This window comes from Anolis sagrei, chromosome 4 (genome assembly GCF_037176765.1).
Source record: "Anolis sagrei isolate rAnoSag1 chromosome 4, rAnoSag1.mat, whole genome shotgun sequence".
NCBI classification, from domain to species: domain Eukaryota; kingdom Metazoa; phylum Chordata; class Lepidosauria; order Squamata; family Dactyloidae; genus Anolis; species Anolis sagrei.
The window spans coordinates 205604670-205622380 of record NC_090024.1 but is presented as its reverse complement, the minus strand read 5'-3'; the positions used below and the strand labels follow the sequence as shown (position 1 = coordinate 205622380).

At 39.1% G+C, this 17711-nt stretch overlaps 1 protein-coding gene across 1 annotated transcript in view; it reads right to left on the bottom strand.

Moving 5' to 3' along the window:
• Window positions 1–17711, bottom strand: part of LGR6 (leucine rich repeat containing G protein-coupled receptor 6) — a 159737-nt gene that overhangs the window by 37129 nt on the left and 104897 nt on the right. Inside the window, exons 5-6 of the mRNA XM_060772489.2 lie at window positions 16570–16785; window positions 3012–3083 (exon numbers count right to left, since the gene is read on the bottom strand). Of these exons, the coding sequence (XP_060628472.2) occupies window positions 3012–3083; window positions 16570–16785 (288 nt within the window). The remainder of the gene's footprint in view (window positions 1–3011; window positions 3084–16569; window positions 16786–17711) is intronic.

Below are 17711 nucleotides of genomic sequence, written 5' to 3'. Positions count from 1 at the left end.
AAAACAACAATGCCAAACCTCTTGTGAATCTAATGCATAGGGAACAATCGTGCTTCAAGACAAGAAGCAGATTTTTCCACTTGACATTTTCCCAACTCTCCAGCATGGTCATCCCTGGATGGGGGAACAGGGCTTCTAGTCAACACATCTGGAAGATGCCCCATTGGGAAGGCTCTTCAATACTATAGATTAGTAAATATACAGAGAAATCCATTGCGTATTTACTCATTGAGTGCAACAACACTTTCTTCCAAATAAATGCTCACGGGTTTTCAGCTTACAGGCATAAATATCTTCAATGGTCTCTTTTGACCTCTGACAAGCAAATAATTTTTCAACAGATAATGTGAAAATTTGGCTCCTTGGATAGCATGACTATGAAGAAAAGTAATTAAGGATGCTTTTTGGATAAGGCTTTTATTGAGGTAATAAAATGAGGCAACTGCTTTTCCTCTTTTATGGAATTTTATCTGGAGTTAATCTCTTCCATATGTGACCCTCTGCTGTGATTTCCTACTGCTTCATCCATGTTTTATCTTGTCAGACAATCCATTAAAAGAAGGAAAAGACTAACCATTGTGCATTGTCCTTTGACTGATCATGCTAGGATCTCTGTCAGGAAACAGACCATATGCAGCATATAGAGGCTAAATCCATATTGCCAACATCTTCAGAGCATTCAGCCTAATCATCTTTCTGACGCAGACCAATCCATTCAAAGATGATAAAGTAAGCCATGTATCCCTGCTGGCTCCATGAGGTCAGCTTCTGGACAGTGACTTCTTGGTTTTAAGCTATCTTCTATAAGAGGGCAGCATCCAAGGCTGGCCAGACCTTTTGTCACCTGAAGGAACTGCACTGTGTGATGTAAGTACTATACTCCATAATCTTCTGAAATGTTGCAGAGCATGCAAGTACAGAACATCTGGATCCTGTCCACAATGCCTTTTTTACCATTTTACCTAATATATAATGCTGAAACCTCAACCAAAAGTTGGCTTTACTGTGAAGAATAAATATGTCCATAAGTGGAGATCCTGGATCTTAAGAAGGCTGCAAATCAGGGGTGGGACCAAGGACCACCTTTTAGCTCCTCTGCACCCTTGGTAGGCTATACTGAAAAGTCCTACAGTGATGTGATAGTCACCCAAACCTGTGTTTATAAACCAAAAGGGGACCCCACAATTCATTTGTGGTCACAAAAAGTGTTTTTATTATCTTTTTTGAAATCTGGGATTTGGGGGACTTGGGGGCAGGACTCCCATTCCACCCTGCTTAACAGGGTTTTGTCTACAAAGATACATTGATCTTTCTCATTCTTAGCACAGAGAAACAACAGAAACTTTGGCAGAACTCTGGATCATTATCTCTGTGAATGACATTTTTATCCTAGGCCAGACCCTTTCTACTGCCCCTTCCCCCCTTTGCCATTCTTGTTCTTCAAACAATTTTATTCTAAAATATGTTTTACTGGGTAGATGGAAAGGTCTCTCGACAACTGGGGGCAAGAACCTCCTAGTTTGACATCTGGAATGTTGATTTATCTCCTTGTTTATTTCTCTTTTAATAGGCCATCATATAAAAAGAACGCAGTTTCTATCAAAATAGTTAGGTAATGTATTTTGTCTGTGTTTGGGGAAAGAGCTTTTAACCTCTTGGAGGTTTGTGCAACTCTAACTTAAAACAACTTCTGTCTGATTCACACATTATCTTAGTGGCATCCAAGCTACTTCTTCGGAGTAAGTGGTCCTGTCCCATCTTGTTCTTATACAATATGTACAGAGGAAGCAGATAGATAAAGGACATTGCATCATCCTCTGGGGGCCATATAACTTCCATTTGCTTTCACTTAAAGTAGAAAAAACAACAACATCACAATGTTTCCTACAGTAGGGTATGAATAAAGTCTCTGTCTTCTGGATTTGTTTAACATTTAATTCAAGTAAATCCTTAGTGTTGCTGGCATATAGGAAAATGACAGAACATAAATGGGTGCAGGGGAATGCAGAACTAGCATGATTTCTTTCATGCCAAAACTCAAATGTGCTTCCAGCACTTAAATGACTTTGGTGTCAGTGTTCAGTCCTTCAGCCTGCTCAGATTTTCCAGGCAAATACAATTTGGTGTGAATGAGGGAACACAGTTCTTATGGGATGTTCTTTCCAAACTTCTAGTCAAACCTGTCTGAGGTAACATTATGAGAATATAAGCAAGAGCTCTCAGCAAAGTGAGTACCCTTTTAGAATGGTTGTGGGCAGCACCCAAGTGAGTAAGTCATTGTTTATCCCAACACCTTGAGTGCTGCTGCTTCTTCATCACCTCCTACTTTGCTTCCTCTTTTTCCAGTATGTAAAAGACTTCCCAGCAGAAAGAAGTAAATAGTACAAATTTGCCACTGGAGATTCCTACTCATATAGAAAGAAGGTGTAAGTGCCAGGCAGTGCTTTGCAAATGTTTCTGGGCTGACTTCTATGGTATAATACCTTCCTTGTATGATAAATAAAGTACTTCTTAGCTTTTGAGGCCCTCTTGTAAAGGGACAAAGATCATGACTCAGCACTGGCATTAATTGTACCTTTCTAGAGTACAAAGAGGCATGTGACACCTTGTTGCACAGACATTTATCCCAGTTGGGTGATGCTCTAGCCCCATAATCTCAAATGGCTACTGATTAGTCATCAAAGTATATCAGGAAGCTTCTAGATCGGTGGTTCTCAACCTGTAGGTCCCCAGGCGTTTTGGCCTCTAACTCCCAGAAATCCCAACATCTGGGGACCCACAGGCTGAGAACCACTGTAAAGTGTCTGCAGCATTGCCTTTGCCCTCATCTTTCCATTACGTGTCCATAATTTTGTAATCCAAATAACTATCCATTTAAGTATGATAGTAGGGCTTTCTGTTTCATTGGAATTAAGTAGGATCTCAGCCAGAATGAATGAACTGGACACTGCACAAATATTCATACTTTCTTTGGGGATAATGAGCATACAAAGAAAATGCAACCAACTCACAATGTTTCCAGGCTGTGAAGTCCTTCAAAGCCATGTATTCCCAGACTCTGGATTTGGTTGTTATGCAGATGTCTGAAGAGAGAAAAGAGAATCTTAAATTTAGAAAATAAGAATAAAATTTGCTTTTTTATACTGTTTGGGTTTACGTATTGTAATTAAGGTGATATGTAAATTTAATAAATACATTTTTCACACATACAACCTTTTGAGGTCAAAGCTGCTGAGGACAATGATTATGTGGCATGTACAAATAACGTATTCAGTACTTCCATAAAAGTAGCAGGTAAGTGTACATATTAAGAATTATTAGGGATTAATGGATGGGAGCATGTCCAATTGTTTGAATGCAATTTGGGATGAATGGGAGCGTGTTCATTCAGTGATTTGTACACAATAGTCTGCATTAGTCAGTATTTAAATCCATTTTATTTGAAATGCAATAAAAACCATTTGCTTTTGGTGTCTCCCAATGAGCTGTATTTGGCATAAGGCTGTTAATGTTTATATGTTATTGGGCTTTGAATGGGGGTGTATTTTGGTTTTTTTTAATAATTACTCTTGCATTTTTATGAATTTTCTTCTAATCTTAGAAGCTGGTTTGAGAGAGTTCCGGTCCCTAAAAGTCATCAAATACTTAAAAAAATACATTTGGTGTGCAGTGTTCATGCAGCAGGGTGATGTTTTGTGCCATTTCCTGCCAGGGCCCTTGTCACAACTCCTGATCACAAATTGCTGATGGGAGAAGGCTGGAAATATAATCCTTGTTGCACCCAGATTGCTAGTAGAACCAGCCTGCATCTTTGAATTGCTACTAGATAATTAAGATAGTTTTGAGGGTTGTTTTCTTTCACCCTCATCTTGGTTTCTAGTTTCTTCCAGTGAAGAATTTTGTACATGACACACTATGAGATCAATTGATATAATAAAGTACAATGGTAGCTTTTGGTTTCCAGGCTTACACCTGGTTTAGCGTACAAAGGTCAGTGTTCAAAAAAACTTAATGTATTTTATACCATGGCCCTCAAGCTGGAGGACTGTCACAATTACCTTTGGGAGTGAAGAATAAACTATAGAACTCTGAGAATGTTGGGCTAGTCCCTTGGGCTATTGAATTGATGCAGAACTTGTTGTTGCAAACAATATGTAGATATTCATCTCTCCTGCAATGTCTGTTATAACACAGTACGTGAGGCACAGTGATTCAAGAGACATTGCACTGTGTATACTTCAAAATCCAAAGTCATGAGAGGGAAGTGGGGAAAGTCACAGCACAGTGACATCATGTGTTCTTCTTTAGTAGATGTTACCAAGAAGAGTTGGAAACAATAATAATGCCAGCTGACAGCACTACTATTTTGTGCTTGTTTGCGATGATGCGTAAGTGACAGTGTGTACAAGTAACAGACTATCCTGGGGTTGCTTCAGATACTCTCCAGGAGCAGAAAGACTGGAAACATACATGACTCAGGGTAAAACAAAATGTTGAAGAGAATGTGTATTCCTCATGATTAACCTGTTCTCATCTGGGAATAGGATTTTCTCAGATATGTATAACTCAGCAATGAAACATGCAAGTTAAGTCTGTGGTTGCCTTCCAGTGATGATTCAAAACAAAATACAGACTGCAAACAAAATAGGTTTTGTAGGTTTGTTCTTAAGTTGGATGTATATGTACATTGGAGCTACTACATTTAAAAGTGTAACTCCAGCCATTTTTTACATTTAGTTTTGGACAATATAGGGAAGGGTTAACACCTCTATAATGGATGTTTTGCTGTCTGTGCCCCTGTTCAGAAGATTTCACCTCACTTTCTGTCCGTGTGACAATTGAATTTTTAAAATTTTGGGTTTTTGAGGAAACAAGGATTAGTGCTAAAGCTTATTGAGGAGACACCTTTTCTCTTTAAAAGCTCTTAACAAGGTGAATTTCCCTTCCTGTGGGTAGATTTCCTCTTACTTCCTGTTGTCTCACCCCCATTTGTAACCAGGAGATGGATGTAATTTGAATGTTTGTAACTTGGGGACTGCCTGTACATGAAATCAAAGAAAATAAAATCATGTGTTACAGCAAAATAGATATCTGTCACCACATCTCTTCTAAAGGCTTCTAAAAACTTGCTAAGCATGTTGTCTAGTTTGATCCTGCCATTTCTGATACATCTTATCAAGTCAGAATGCAAATTAACCTGTTCTCCATGTACATATGTCCCATTCTATATGTTGGAAAGAAGCAGGGTTATCTCAGGTTATATCAGAAAGAGACTTGGCACATCACAATTAGACACATAACCAGTGTGAAATCTGTCAGTAGATTATTTGCTCTCTTCATTTTTTCCGTCAGACAGATAGAGATGTCAGAAGGTAACTGGTGTTACCGTTTGCAAACATCTAACTATCTACCTGACTAGCTTGGCAGGCGACTGGGTATGTTAAAAGCAGGAACTAAAAAGGACTGACTGGTAGCATCTATTCCTAATTGCTAATACCACAGTGGCATCAATAGATCTGTGGAGGAGGAGGGGGCTGCATACTGAATTGGGTGACACCATTGGAAGAGGTAACACCAAAGGGACTGTCTGTAATAAAGCTTTAGCAGGCCAGCATGAAATCAGAATTCCTACTTCCATAATTTGGGAAGTGATCCATCATAGCAACACCTCACAACACCTTGACAAAGGAAAGCGAAAGAATTAAGAGGAATCGCTGATCTGGCACTGAGAAAGTCACCTGAAATCTTCCAGTTGGGCTCAATCCCTATATCAGGAGAAAGGTGGGATAAAAATAATAAAAAATAACATAAAATAAATAAAATCAGTCTTCTTTTTGTCTAGAGTGCATGGGTTATGGTTTCAGCAATGTAGCAAATGTTCTGGGAGCAAATGTAGCTCTTCCAAAACACAGGGGGCCTTGGAGGAGCCCAGAGGTTATTAAACTATGAAGCCAGTCTTGTGGAAGTGGCAGCACACATAAGGAGCTCTTTCACTTTGCCACTTCCATGTCACTTTGCCACAGCTGTCACTTTGCCACAGCTGAATGTCACTTTGCCACAGCTGAATCCTATGTAATCCCAGGAGTTAATGCTTCTTGAAACTTCTTGAATTTTCAGCTAGAGACCTCTGATGCCTCTTTACCAAACTACAATCCCAGGATTCCGGAGGTTGTAGCCATGGCAATTACACTGGAACCAAAAGATTACAAATTGTGTAAGTGTGAAAGGTCCCCATGCTGTTTGTGTTGTCACCTCAGGAAACTATCTAGACAAGCCACAAAGCTACTATATTTTTTTACAGAGTTTAGGGAGAGTAAAGATGTTAGTCCAGACAGAATCTTCGGAAGTGGCCAGCTAGGTGCTCACAAAATCTATGGAAGAGCTCACAGCCAGTATATTCTTTGTGACAGAAATGAGGCAAAGGCACATCTTTGTTTCATAACAGGAAAGTAGTATGTTGTAATACCTGTATAGTAACTAGAATGGCTACCAGCAACTGAATAAGTGGCACCTAAATTATTTGTGTCATATGTGGGCGTGGGACTTAATGTTCCACAGTAAAGCCACCATGGATTTATGGGGAGAAGAGTAAACATATGCTACATGAATATAAATCTGGGACATTCCTGAATGTTTCCAATGAATTCTTAAACATGTCATTCTTTTCCTTGCTCTTTCTGTGCAGCTTTCGCCTGCCCTTCCAAAGCAAGCAGGGGACAAGGGTAAAAAAAAAAAACCCAGCTGCTTGGGAGAAAATCTGGATCCATTTTAACTTTCAATAGTGAGGAAGATCAATTTCATTGAAAATCTAAATCAGGAGATTATGGTATAAAACAGTTTTCCTCACTGACAAGGGGAAAGCAACAGACTTCATGTCCAGATGGTTTCCTCTGTCAAATTTTATGGGGCATTTCCAGATCAGACTGCCCTGACATCTCCTCAGGCCTTTACACAGAGATAACACCTGCAGTTTAAGTTTCTCTAAATGCTGAATCCCAGGCTTGGCAATCCAGAATTCAAATATATTATAACTACTGACATATAGCATATTGCCATATGTGAAGAATATCAAAGATCTGCACGTAAGCAATGGAAGTAACTGTGATTCACCTTTTACAGCTATGATTCATTATGCATAAAAATGGCTCTGTTAAATCAAGGCAACAATGCGCATAGCAGATATAACACTGAATGGAACACAGGTCTACCTATAAAAGTCATTCATTCTGGGAGTTATTGCTAAATCTCAAAACACCGCTCTGCAAGCCATTACTCTAGAGACCTCTCATACTATTCACCTTTCCCTTTGTCCCCAGCTGGAGAACGGTGATCATTATGGATCACTGCTGGCTGTTTCTTGACCTCAGAAACATTTAATTGGAGTTTGTTATTCCTAGTCTCTAAAGACCTCACATCAATAAACCAGCATATCAAGAAACATTTAATTGGAGTTCCTAACTGCTAGTCCCTAAAGACCACACATCAATAAACCAGCGTATCAACCAAACAAGTGCATACATCATGGGGATGTCTGCATAAGAGCTCTCTGCACACTCAATTTGGTGCTTCAGCACTTCACAGTAAATGAAGGATGTGTTGGCTGACAAATGGGCCTTCTTTTCCAGGCAACTCCTATATTCTGTTTTTTTTTCTCCATTTAATGAAGTGTATTTAGCCAACATGGTTAAGAAAAAGTGGATCTTACCACATGGGTTCAACTGACCCCAATTAAACTATTAACAGGCTTAGTTCTTCTGGGGAGACCCTGCTCTCAGTCCCTCCTGCTTTGCAAGTGCTGTTGGTGGGGATGAGAGACAGGGCCTTCTCAGTGGTGGCTCTCTCCCCAGTGAAATTAGATCTGCACCCTCCTTCCTGGCCTTTAGAAAAAAAGACATGGTTATGGAACCAAGCTTTTGACTAGTAATGCAGTACAAGAAGCAAATATGGAATATCTGCAATTGACATTTGGGATGGTTCGGTCTATGAGTTGGATAATGTGATTTTAATGCTTTTATTAGGTGTTTTAATTCTTACATTTAATGTTTCAAATGCCCTTTTGTCTTATGGTGAATTGTCCTATTGATTTTATCCTAGTTATATGTTACTGATTCAAGTTTTGGTTTATGTATGTAAGGCATTGAATTTTGCCATTATTTTTGTGTAAACCACTTTGAGTTCCCCCCAGGGGTGAGAAAAATGGTATATAAATAGTGTAAATAAATAAATAAATAAATAAATAAATAAATAAATGTAGTCTTTGACTTAAAGTGTTTTAAAAAAACCATACGGGGATGTTCTCTGAATTGGAAGCTTATTTCATAATTAGCCACCCTTCCCAAATTTCTACGTACTATTGTTGTTGTGTGTTTTCACATCATTTTTTTACTCATGGTAACCCCAAGGTGAATCTATTATGGGTTTTTCCTGGCAAGATTTGTTCAGAGATGGTTTGCCTTTCCACTGAGGCTGAGAATTTATAACTTGCCCAAGGTCACCCAGTAGGTTTCCATAGTCAGGGAGATTCTAACTCTATTTTCCACCATATAATGCTGGCTCCGACTACACTCACCAATCTCAAAATTCTCACTTCATAAACAAATTCTTTTTTCCATCTCACTATATTGAGTTTTCATCTTGTGTCATATAGCGTGAGTTTTCCTCTTCTTATTTTTTAAAATACTGGGCTATGGTGTGCCTAGAACCATTATAAATGACAAAAAAAAAGTTGATGCATACATACATAATGCCCTAATTTGGTTTGTAAAATTCATGTCAACCTAAATCATATAAACAGAGCCCACATTCATCCAAAATGTTAGCTGTCTTTCTACTTTGGATGATTGTCGCTTATGTAAATTATTACATCATAATGAATTTTAGATGAAAGAAGACTTAGAGGGATAAGTGAATACAGCAATATAACCAGGGGTGCCAAGAAGTTTCCAGACTGGGAAACATTTAGATGGGAAATGTCAGAGTTACACCATCGTACAAACATAATCAGGATTTTATAGCCGTGGCTGAAAAATACAAAGGATTTGCTGTTTCTGGCTTAAATTTGGCCTGGAATGTTTTGTTCTGTTTGGAAATGAAGCAAACCATGAACATTCCAGTTCCCAAAGAAACGTTTTTATAAAATCCTAGACGTGCCAGAAATTCTGGGACTCTTATGGAGAATGGAACCCGGTTTTTGCCACGAGCTCCGTAACAACATAAACAAAAGGAGTTTGAGTCATAGCCCAAGCCGGGATGGTAAATATTTGAGGAAAGGAACTCCTCTTCCGTCCTTCCATCCTCTCATCCATGTTAAATACATTACTTTAACAAGTGGAATCACAGTTGTTCTAGCCCCTGCCAAACCCTGTTCTTCTTGCACAAATCCATTTCTCTTGGTAACTTACAGATGGTTTGACTATTGTAGAGCAATGTTTTGACAAAATAAAGACGTAGTTCTCTAATGTTTCACATAATTCAAGTTTCTACAGAAATTAATGGTCATGTTTCCTCTACTGAATGAGTGAGAAACAGGATAGAAGGGTTTTTGGGTTCTTTTGCAATATGTCTGTTGTCAATGCCAGAAAAGAGGGCACATTGGAATTAATCCAAAGGGGAACATCTTTCGGAATACCCATGTCTTAATTTGTTCAATAAAAATAAAACTCAATGTAGTGAGGCACGATGAAATGAAGCACAGAATGGAGCATTAATAGCCACTGAAGGAAGCTATACTTAAGAGAAAGGGAACACAGAGGCAATGTTTGCTCATTTTCTCTTCCCCCAGCAATGACTTTTAAGTTGTACTGACAGGGTCTCCTGCTTTCCACTGCATCTTTTTGGGAGGTATGTGTTGCAGGAGGAAGAATCACAAAAGTCATTTCCCTAACTCCTTTCTGCAGAATCACAGGAACTTCATTAAAGCACTATGTTGGATAATAATAAATAAGAATAAAACTTTATTTAGACCCTGCCACCATCTCCCATAGGGACTCAGGGTGACTTACAAAACAGCACACAATGGTGCTGTACAACATGTCAAATAAAATACATCAACATAAAAATCAATAAGACATTACATGAAGCCAGACATATAAATTGACAAAAGCAACATCTATGAAAAGATTTAAAAGATCCATACAATCAGTTTAGCAGCACAGCTGTACATCCATCAGAATGTAGATATAAAGTCCTAAGTAACTGGCAATCAGACTAGCTACTATCTTAAATGTTACCAAAGGCCTGTCAAAATGATGTAATGTCAGCCACTGTAGGTGTGATGTCCCTCAGACTTCCTTTGCATTAGATGCATTTCTGTTTTTGGCTGACTGCAGTCATGTACAACATGCCCTTATCCTTGCATACAAGAAAAATAGGTGGGATCCAGTTTGGTACAGCCTATCTTCATGACCGCATCTCCCCCTATGAACCCACACACACTCTAAAATATGCTGGGGAGGCCCTCTTCTCAGTCCCACCTCCGTCTCAAGTGCGATTGGTGGGGACGAGGGAGAGGGTTCTCTCAGTGGTGTCCCCTTGGCCCTGAAATGCCCTCCCCAAGGAACTTAGGCAAACCCCCACATTACAGCACTTTCAGAAAGAGTTAAAAACTTGTTTTTATGTGGAAATCAATGAAATCACTATCTGGTGTTTCAGCTTTTCCAAGGAGGAGATATCAGGAGATTTGGTGGTGGTGGTGTGTGTGTGTGTGTGTGGGGGGGGGGGGGGGGGGAGGGGGGGTTAAATGTGTGCATGTGTGTCCTAGAGCTATATGTAGAACTGCGTGATTCCTATTCTAGAACTGCTGCTTCATTTGCTAATGAAACAAGCATGCATCCCAGCTCCCTGACACCCAAATGGCATACACATTGAGGCCAATTCCTTTCTTGACTGCAAATTTGGTATATTTTAAAAGGAAATCAAATTATTTCTTCATGTATGCACCAAGACAATTGAAAAGTTCTGTATAGATGTGTTCTGCCTTTTGATAACTATGCCCAGTATATGTGCATGTGTCTTCAAGTCACCTGCCAACTTATGGCAACCTCATTAAGTTAATAGAGGTTTCTTAGCCAATGAATATTTAGATGTGGCTTTGTCAGATCCTTCCCCTGAAATACAGCCCCCTTTTCTTTCCTAATAAACCATTCTGGTTCCTGATGAAAATTTCCTCTTGTACTTGAAAACAGGAAATAACATTTCCCCCTTTAAATACAAAAAACTTATTATTTCTCCTTATCTTTTTCTGTTAGGAAAAAAGTGTCATTTATCAAGCTCTGAATATTTGTGAAAGTTTTGTGAGACCATTTATTTTAACATAAGATTTAAGGAATCAGAGCACATTCATGAACAGAGCTCTATGTTAGTCTCTAGCTGCTCCTCTTGGGATGAAAATGGAAGGACTTTTTGTTTTGCTGTCTGTGCTTGGATTATACACTGTTTGGGCTATAAATAAGGGTTACAAATAATGCCAGTCTGTTAAGACTTTCCTCTCCTGTTACTGATCTCTGGAGCCAAACGGGTATCTTGTTTGAACTAAATGCTTAAGTCAGTCCTTAACCTGAGATGGAAAAGGGTTTCCTTTAGTTTAAAATATAGTTTCTTTGGACTGTGATCTTGACTTTTCCCTATAAAATTCAAAGTCTAGGAATCTTCAGAAAGTTGAAATGATGTTCTGTTCTTTCCTTCTTGGAAAAGATTCTAGGTGTTTCAACGTCTCCTGTCGAGCCTTTGAACAATGAAGCTTTTCTTTTCTACTTCAGCAAGGATGTGTAAAATCTCACTGTCCAGAAAGCCCAAGCCGCCAGACATCATCAAAGGAGAGGGGCTGATTTCTTAGTCCCTTTAACAGAATGCAGGTCTGCACAGGACTTTTTCGTGTTTAGAAAGTATCCCTCATGTTTAGAAAGTATCCCTCATCCCCCTCTTACAAACCTACACAAGGAATGGATGGGAACTGGTGTATGGGAATTCCTTAGTGGGGATGTAATTTATTAGCAGAAGCTGATGTCTCTAACTTGTTCCAGATTGGAGCTTGTATATTTTGATCTTGGCTTTTTCCACCATCAGCGGACAATCAGCCATGCAGTTCCCACAGGCCCAAGGTGTGCGCAGCAGGAAAGCACATTGCTGCACCTGGGAAGGTCATGTCCTCAGCCATGAAACTGCTGATCAGGGGTATCCAGAAGTATTAATCAGGCTGTAAATGACATCTTCCCGAATACCCCTTCACAGCTGTACTTTGGCCTCCTCCCAAAGGTGGCTATTTCAGTAACTCCCAAGTTAGAACATTACTTAAGTTTATGGCAGTGACAAACCTTCCTTCTGCCTCCACATGTTTGCTTCTTAATGTAGTCTCCTGCACAGGCATCAGGGCCAAGGTAGACATTGCCTTTAGTGTACAGTTAGCTACCATTTCTATGGTTTGGCTTTGTTTGTGAATACATTTATTTTTGCATTTGAAAGGAAATGTACATATTACAGAACCGTCTGATGAGGCTCTGTGCAACAGTTTCCAGAAACTATTTACTTTGAAGGTCAATATATACATTATATTGTTTTTTCTACAGTTATGCGGATTCTGCATAGGATTGACAATTGAACATCTAGAACAGTGGTTCCCAACCTGTGAGTCCCCAGGTGTTTTGGCCTACAACTCCCAGAAATCGCAGCCAGTTTACCAGCTGTTAGGATTTCTGGGAGTTGAAGGCCAAAACATCTGGGGACCCACAGGTTGAGTACCACTGATCTAGAAGCTCATGTAAGCTGCTTAAATGTATGGAAAGTGACTAGAGAAGTTCAGCACCTTAATGTCTATATTTGGTACTAGTATAAACATTTTCAGTGTGATTCTTGCACAACCACAGGATACATGGATGTGACAGAGTAAGTGTGAATTAGTAGCTGTACAGAAGTTCATCCCAGTGCATTCCATGTGTTATATCTAATGGATAAAGCAAAGGCAGGCAACATAGTATCCTCAGGTGATTTAGACTACAACTGTCACTATCTCTTTTCATTGGGCATGTTGGCTGGCAAGGATGGAATATATATGCAAAACATCCAGAGGACATTAGGTTGTCTAGATGTAAAACATCCTCAAATCAGAAACAGAATGTTTAATGGGCTAAACATGAGAAGCTTTATGCCTTTTCTTCCTTTGGAGAAGTCATTGATAGTGCCTGAATAAAATTTCTCTCCAAGAAGCCCAGAAGCAAATGTGGAGATTTTCCTGGAAGAAGAGAACTCTCATATAGAACACCCAAGCCTGTAATCTCAAATTAATGCAAATATAACTTTATGCTGCCTCTACTGTCTACAGAAAGGCAAGGAAATAAGTAGCCCTCCCACTACTGATAGACTAGCAGTACAGTTTGTGTTAAAAGATGATGAGATCCAGAACACCCACAAAGTCACTTGGGACATTTTCATTTCACCATTGTGAGAGTATCCTGGGATCAGGGGTGAGGGGGATATCACTACTTGCCTCTCTAAAATGAATACAACAGCACCAAACAAGAAGAATGGACAAGTAGTGTATGGAATATGCTGTTTCTTTCTCTAAACAATTTTTTTCCAGAATGCTTAAAAAGTAACAATTTTGCACCGAGGTAATTGTATTATTCCACCCTGATGTCATGATTTTGGAAGCTAAATAGTGTCAGCCCAGACTAGTACTTAGAGAGAATATGACCAGGCAATACCAGGGATCTCCAAGTAAAAGACTACCACTGTAGTCTTAGATATTAGTTTGATGCAATGCAAAGCAGCTTCTTATTTACTTGTTATAAAAGAATTATATATATTGGTTAATTTAAAGATTGTGTATTAGACCGAGATGTCATTCTTTCAATTGGATGACTGATATCAGTGGAGCAAGCTATTCTTGACTATCTCAAGGTCTATCAATTCAATTGCCTCAATCCAATGACTTGCTGCTTCCAACTAGAGAAGACTGAGATGGGATTTACATAAATGTTGATATGTTCAACAATTTTTTTCAATAGGTCTATGTTGCTTAGGTTCAGCAGGCCAATAAATTTACTCTAGGCATGATTAAATCTGGATAGGTCAACTAGTTTTCCATATACTCTCTTGCCAATAAAGAGTAAGAAACAAACATAGAGATTATATGCCAACCAAGTTTTGCTCACAACTCATATAAGATACAAATAATGGATGGTCTAACTGTTCAGAATAGTTTAATAACAAAAACAGGAATTGAAAACCATTCCCAAAACTATACACAAATGAAATGAATTGAAATGATGATTTGACTAAGGAGAAAATACATGTGAAGGAATTAGCCCTCCCACTACTGATAGACCAGAGTGGAACTGTGTGACTGAATGTGAGCTTCACTCTAGTTATATTTACATAGGTCAGTGAAAGCTACTGGTCCCCAGGTTAGTGGTATGGTAAACACACTTCCCATTTGGGTCTGAACTTTAAGAGCACCAAACCTATTTTGGAGACAGGCTTCAGCACCTTAGGCAGCTAATTTAAAGTTCAGATTAAACTCTGAAGTGGATAGACCACTTCACTCACATTGAAGTGCTCAGCAATCATCTGACATTGATCACATTTTATTCTTGCATGAAGAGTATTGTGTAGCAGAAAATGGAACATTCTTGCCTGAGATCTCAGAAAATTAGATCCCAAGTTGTGAAATCCCTTTCCATAGGTAGTTCAGTTGGCCCCTCCATCCTTTCTATCATCAAATAAATACATTTTTAGTTAGGCAAATGAGGTTTTTAATGTGTGTTATGTCTGTATTTTATTATGCTTCAAATGTGCTTTAAATTATTTAAACTTATATTTTAAAAATAGGATTGTCTTAACTGTCTTAGGCAGGGAGGGGGCTAACTGAACTTGAGGCTGAGAGAGTGTGACCTGCTCAAGGTGGGTTTCCATGTCTGAGTGGGGATTCAAACCCTGATCTTCAGAATCATAGCTCCATGCTCAACCCACTGCCTCATGCTGTACCTATTACATAATGCTCTCGTTCTTTGCACTAATTGGAGTAGAATAAATAGCTGTGGATGACTCCAAGCATCCCAAACAGCTTTGTACAATTCACTTTATAAGAGCTTGTAAAACAATAAAAATAGACTTTCCTAGGTGTTTCTTTTAAATGATTGTCCAGGCAGTTAAAGCCAATCCATAAACACTTTCGGAAATGCTCTTTTCCTCATTAGTCTTGTGTAAGTGTTGTATTCTTAGCACTAAACACTTGCTGTGTTTTTACTTAAAATTAGTTTTCCACTGATGTTTTTATAACCTAGCCACAAAGCATGTGTCTTTCCAAAGTGGGAATAGCTGCTTCAACCCTGTATCTAGTAATGATGGCAATAGTGTGGGGACAGTTAGTAATTACATATAAACTTGCTAATCAGCACCAAATAATATACAGCCATCTCCTTTCCCAGGCATAAGCTTCTGATTAGAAGAAGAAGAAACCAATAAACCACTGATTAATGCAAGAGATGTCATTTACTAAGCTGTCAGCCATATAAATACTGATTGGAAAAAGTTTACTCTATTTTATCTGTGAAATAAATGTGATGAATCTGATAAGGCATGGTGGTTGGAAATAAAAAACTTTACTTAATTCATTATGTGTAATGTAGAAGCTTTACATTTAAACTAATCCATGAAAAATAAGCTAGAAGCTCCAGGGATTTGGAAGATCTTGAGGTTATTAGACATATTTGCTATACACAAACATCACACAATGTAAAGCAAAATCTCAGATGTAAAGCAATTCCCATCATATGCATACATTGCTTTTGTTGTGTACCTTAAGTTGTGTGGTTTTCTAGGCAAGACTTGTTGACAGGGGGTTTACCTTTGCCTTCCTCTGAAGCTCAGCCAGGAAACCCACTGGCTAACTTTGGGTAAGTCATGGACTTTCAGACTTAGAGGAAGGCAATATCAAAGCTCTTCTGTACAAAACATTCCACAAAAACCCTGTAATAGGTTTGCATTGTTGTTGTTTATTTGTTCAGTCACTTCCAACTCTTCATGATCTCATGGACCAGCCCATGCCAGAGCTTCCTGTCGGCTGTGGCCACCCCCAGCAACTTCAAGGTCAAGCCAGTCACTTCAAGGAGAACATCCATCCACCTTACCCTTGGTTAGCCCCTCTTTCCCTTTCCTTCCATTTTTCTCAGCATCACTATCTTCTCCAAGCCTTCCTGTCTTCTCATTATGTGGCCAAGGTATTTCATCTTTGCCTCTAATATCCTTCCCTCCAGTGAGCAGCCGGGCATTAGGTTCACCATATGTTGGAAACAATTTGAAGGCATGCAACAACAATTAATATCCCTTGTCTCATCACCTAACAGTACAATCCTACACCTGAATTCAAAGGAGCTTCCTCACAGATAAATGAGTACTGCATCAAAAACATCAAAAATCATGGTTTCACGAACTTTACAACCTAGTACCTGGAAAGGCAAGGCTTCCATTTCAAGACAGAGAAACATTAATCTTATAACATCTCTACTATGTCCAATCAATTTTTCCAAAAAAGTTAAAAAAAAAAGTAAAGGAAAAGTAAAGTAAAACACTTACAGAACTACAAGACTAGTAAGGTTCTCAAAGGCATAGTCAGGAATGTGCCAGATTTTGTTGAGTGCCAAGGTCATGGCCTGTAGAGAGGGCAGGTTATTAAGTGCTTTGATGGGGATCTCGGTCAGGGCATTATCATCCAGCCAAAGGTGACGTAAGGAGGGAAGCCCCTCAAAGCTCTTCTCTGGTACCACAGAAATCAAGTTGGCATCCAGGCGCCTACAGAAAACAAACAAGGAGAAAATCAGATACAAATCAACATTGCCTTCTGCATATAATGCAGAAAGCATTCTTCCAATTATATCACTTATGGACTGAGAATGTGGCAACTTGCTACAGCAGCAGAGCACTGTACAGAGCCATGGGAGTCAGGACTGAGGGATCCCAAATTACTGACAGCTATAGCTTGGAGGAACATCGCTTGGTTTGATATAACAAGTTGGGGAGAAGCCTTCTACTTCCAGAAAGCTATAGAATTAAAATGGCTTTGTCGATACTTTTCTGTTTCCTGGACAAGTTGTGCTAACACATTAGCAAACTTTTTTTGATGGTTCTATGCATAACTCTAGATCAGAGCTGCTGGAAAGCAATACATATATCTTTTAGGGCAAGGTTTGGTAACAGTGGCCTAAAACATTGCTGGGTGTCAATTTCTGTAATCTATCACCATTGGCTATTCTCATTAGAAGTGCAGTCCAACAACATCTGGAAGGTCAGTGTTGACCACTACTGTTTTGTGGAAATTTTGCATCAATTCCAATAGAATTGGAATTGATGCAATAGAATTGGAATTGATGCAAAGAATGATTAATCACCTTGGTCCAATATTCTGAAATGATTGGCTGATCTTCTTCTCTGTTTGCCAACCATCTGGGACCTGGCCCACAATTATAGTACACAAGAGTAGTGCAGCTAGGATATGTCAGTACCAGATTGGAAGTTCTTAAATGAAAAGGACTTTGAGAAATCTGAGAAAAAGCAACTAATTTATAGAAACGTGGGCAATACTCATCTCTTCCACCCAGCCATTCCTCCATAAGCCCTGCCCACTGGGGTAAAAAGTAAGGAAAGTATTTCAGATAATGTCATTGGTTTACACCACCTGGTCACTCCTTTCTGTGTAACTTCCAAAGGACCATTGGTCA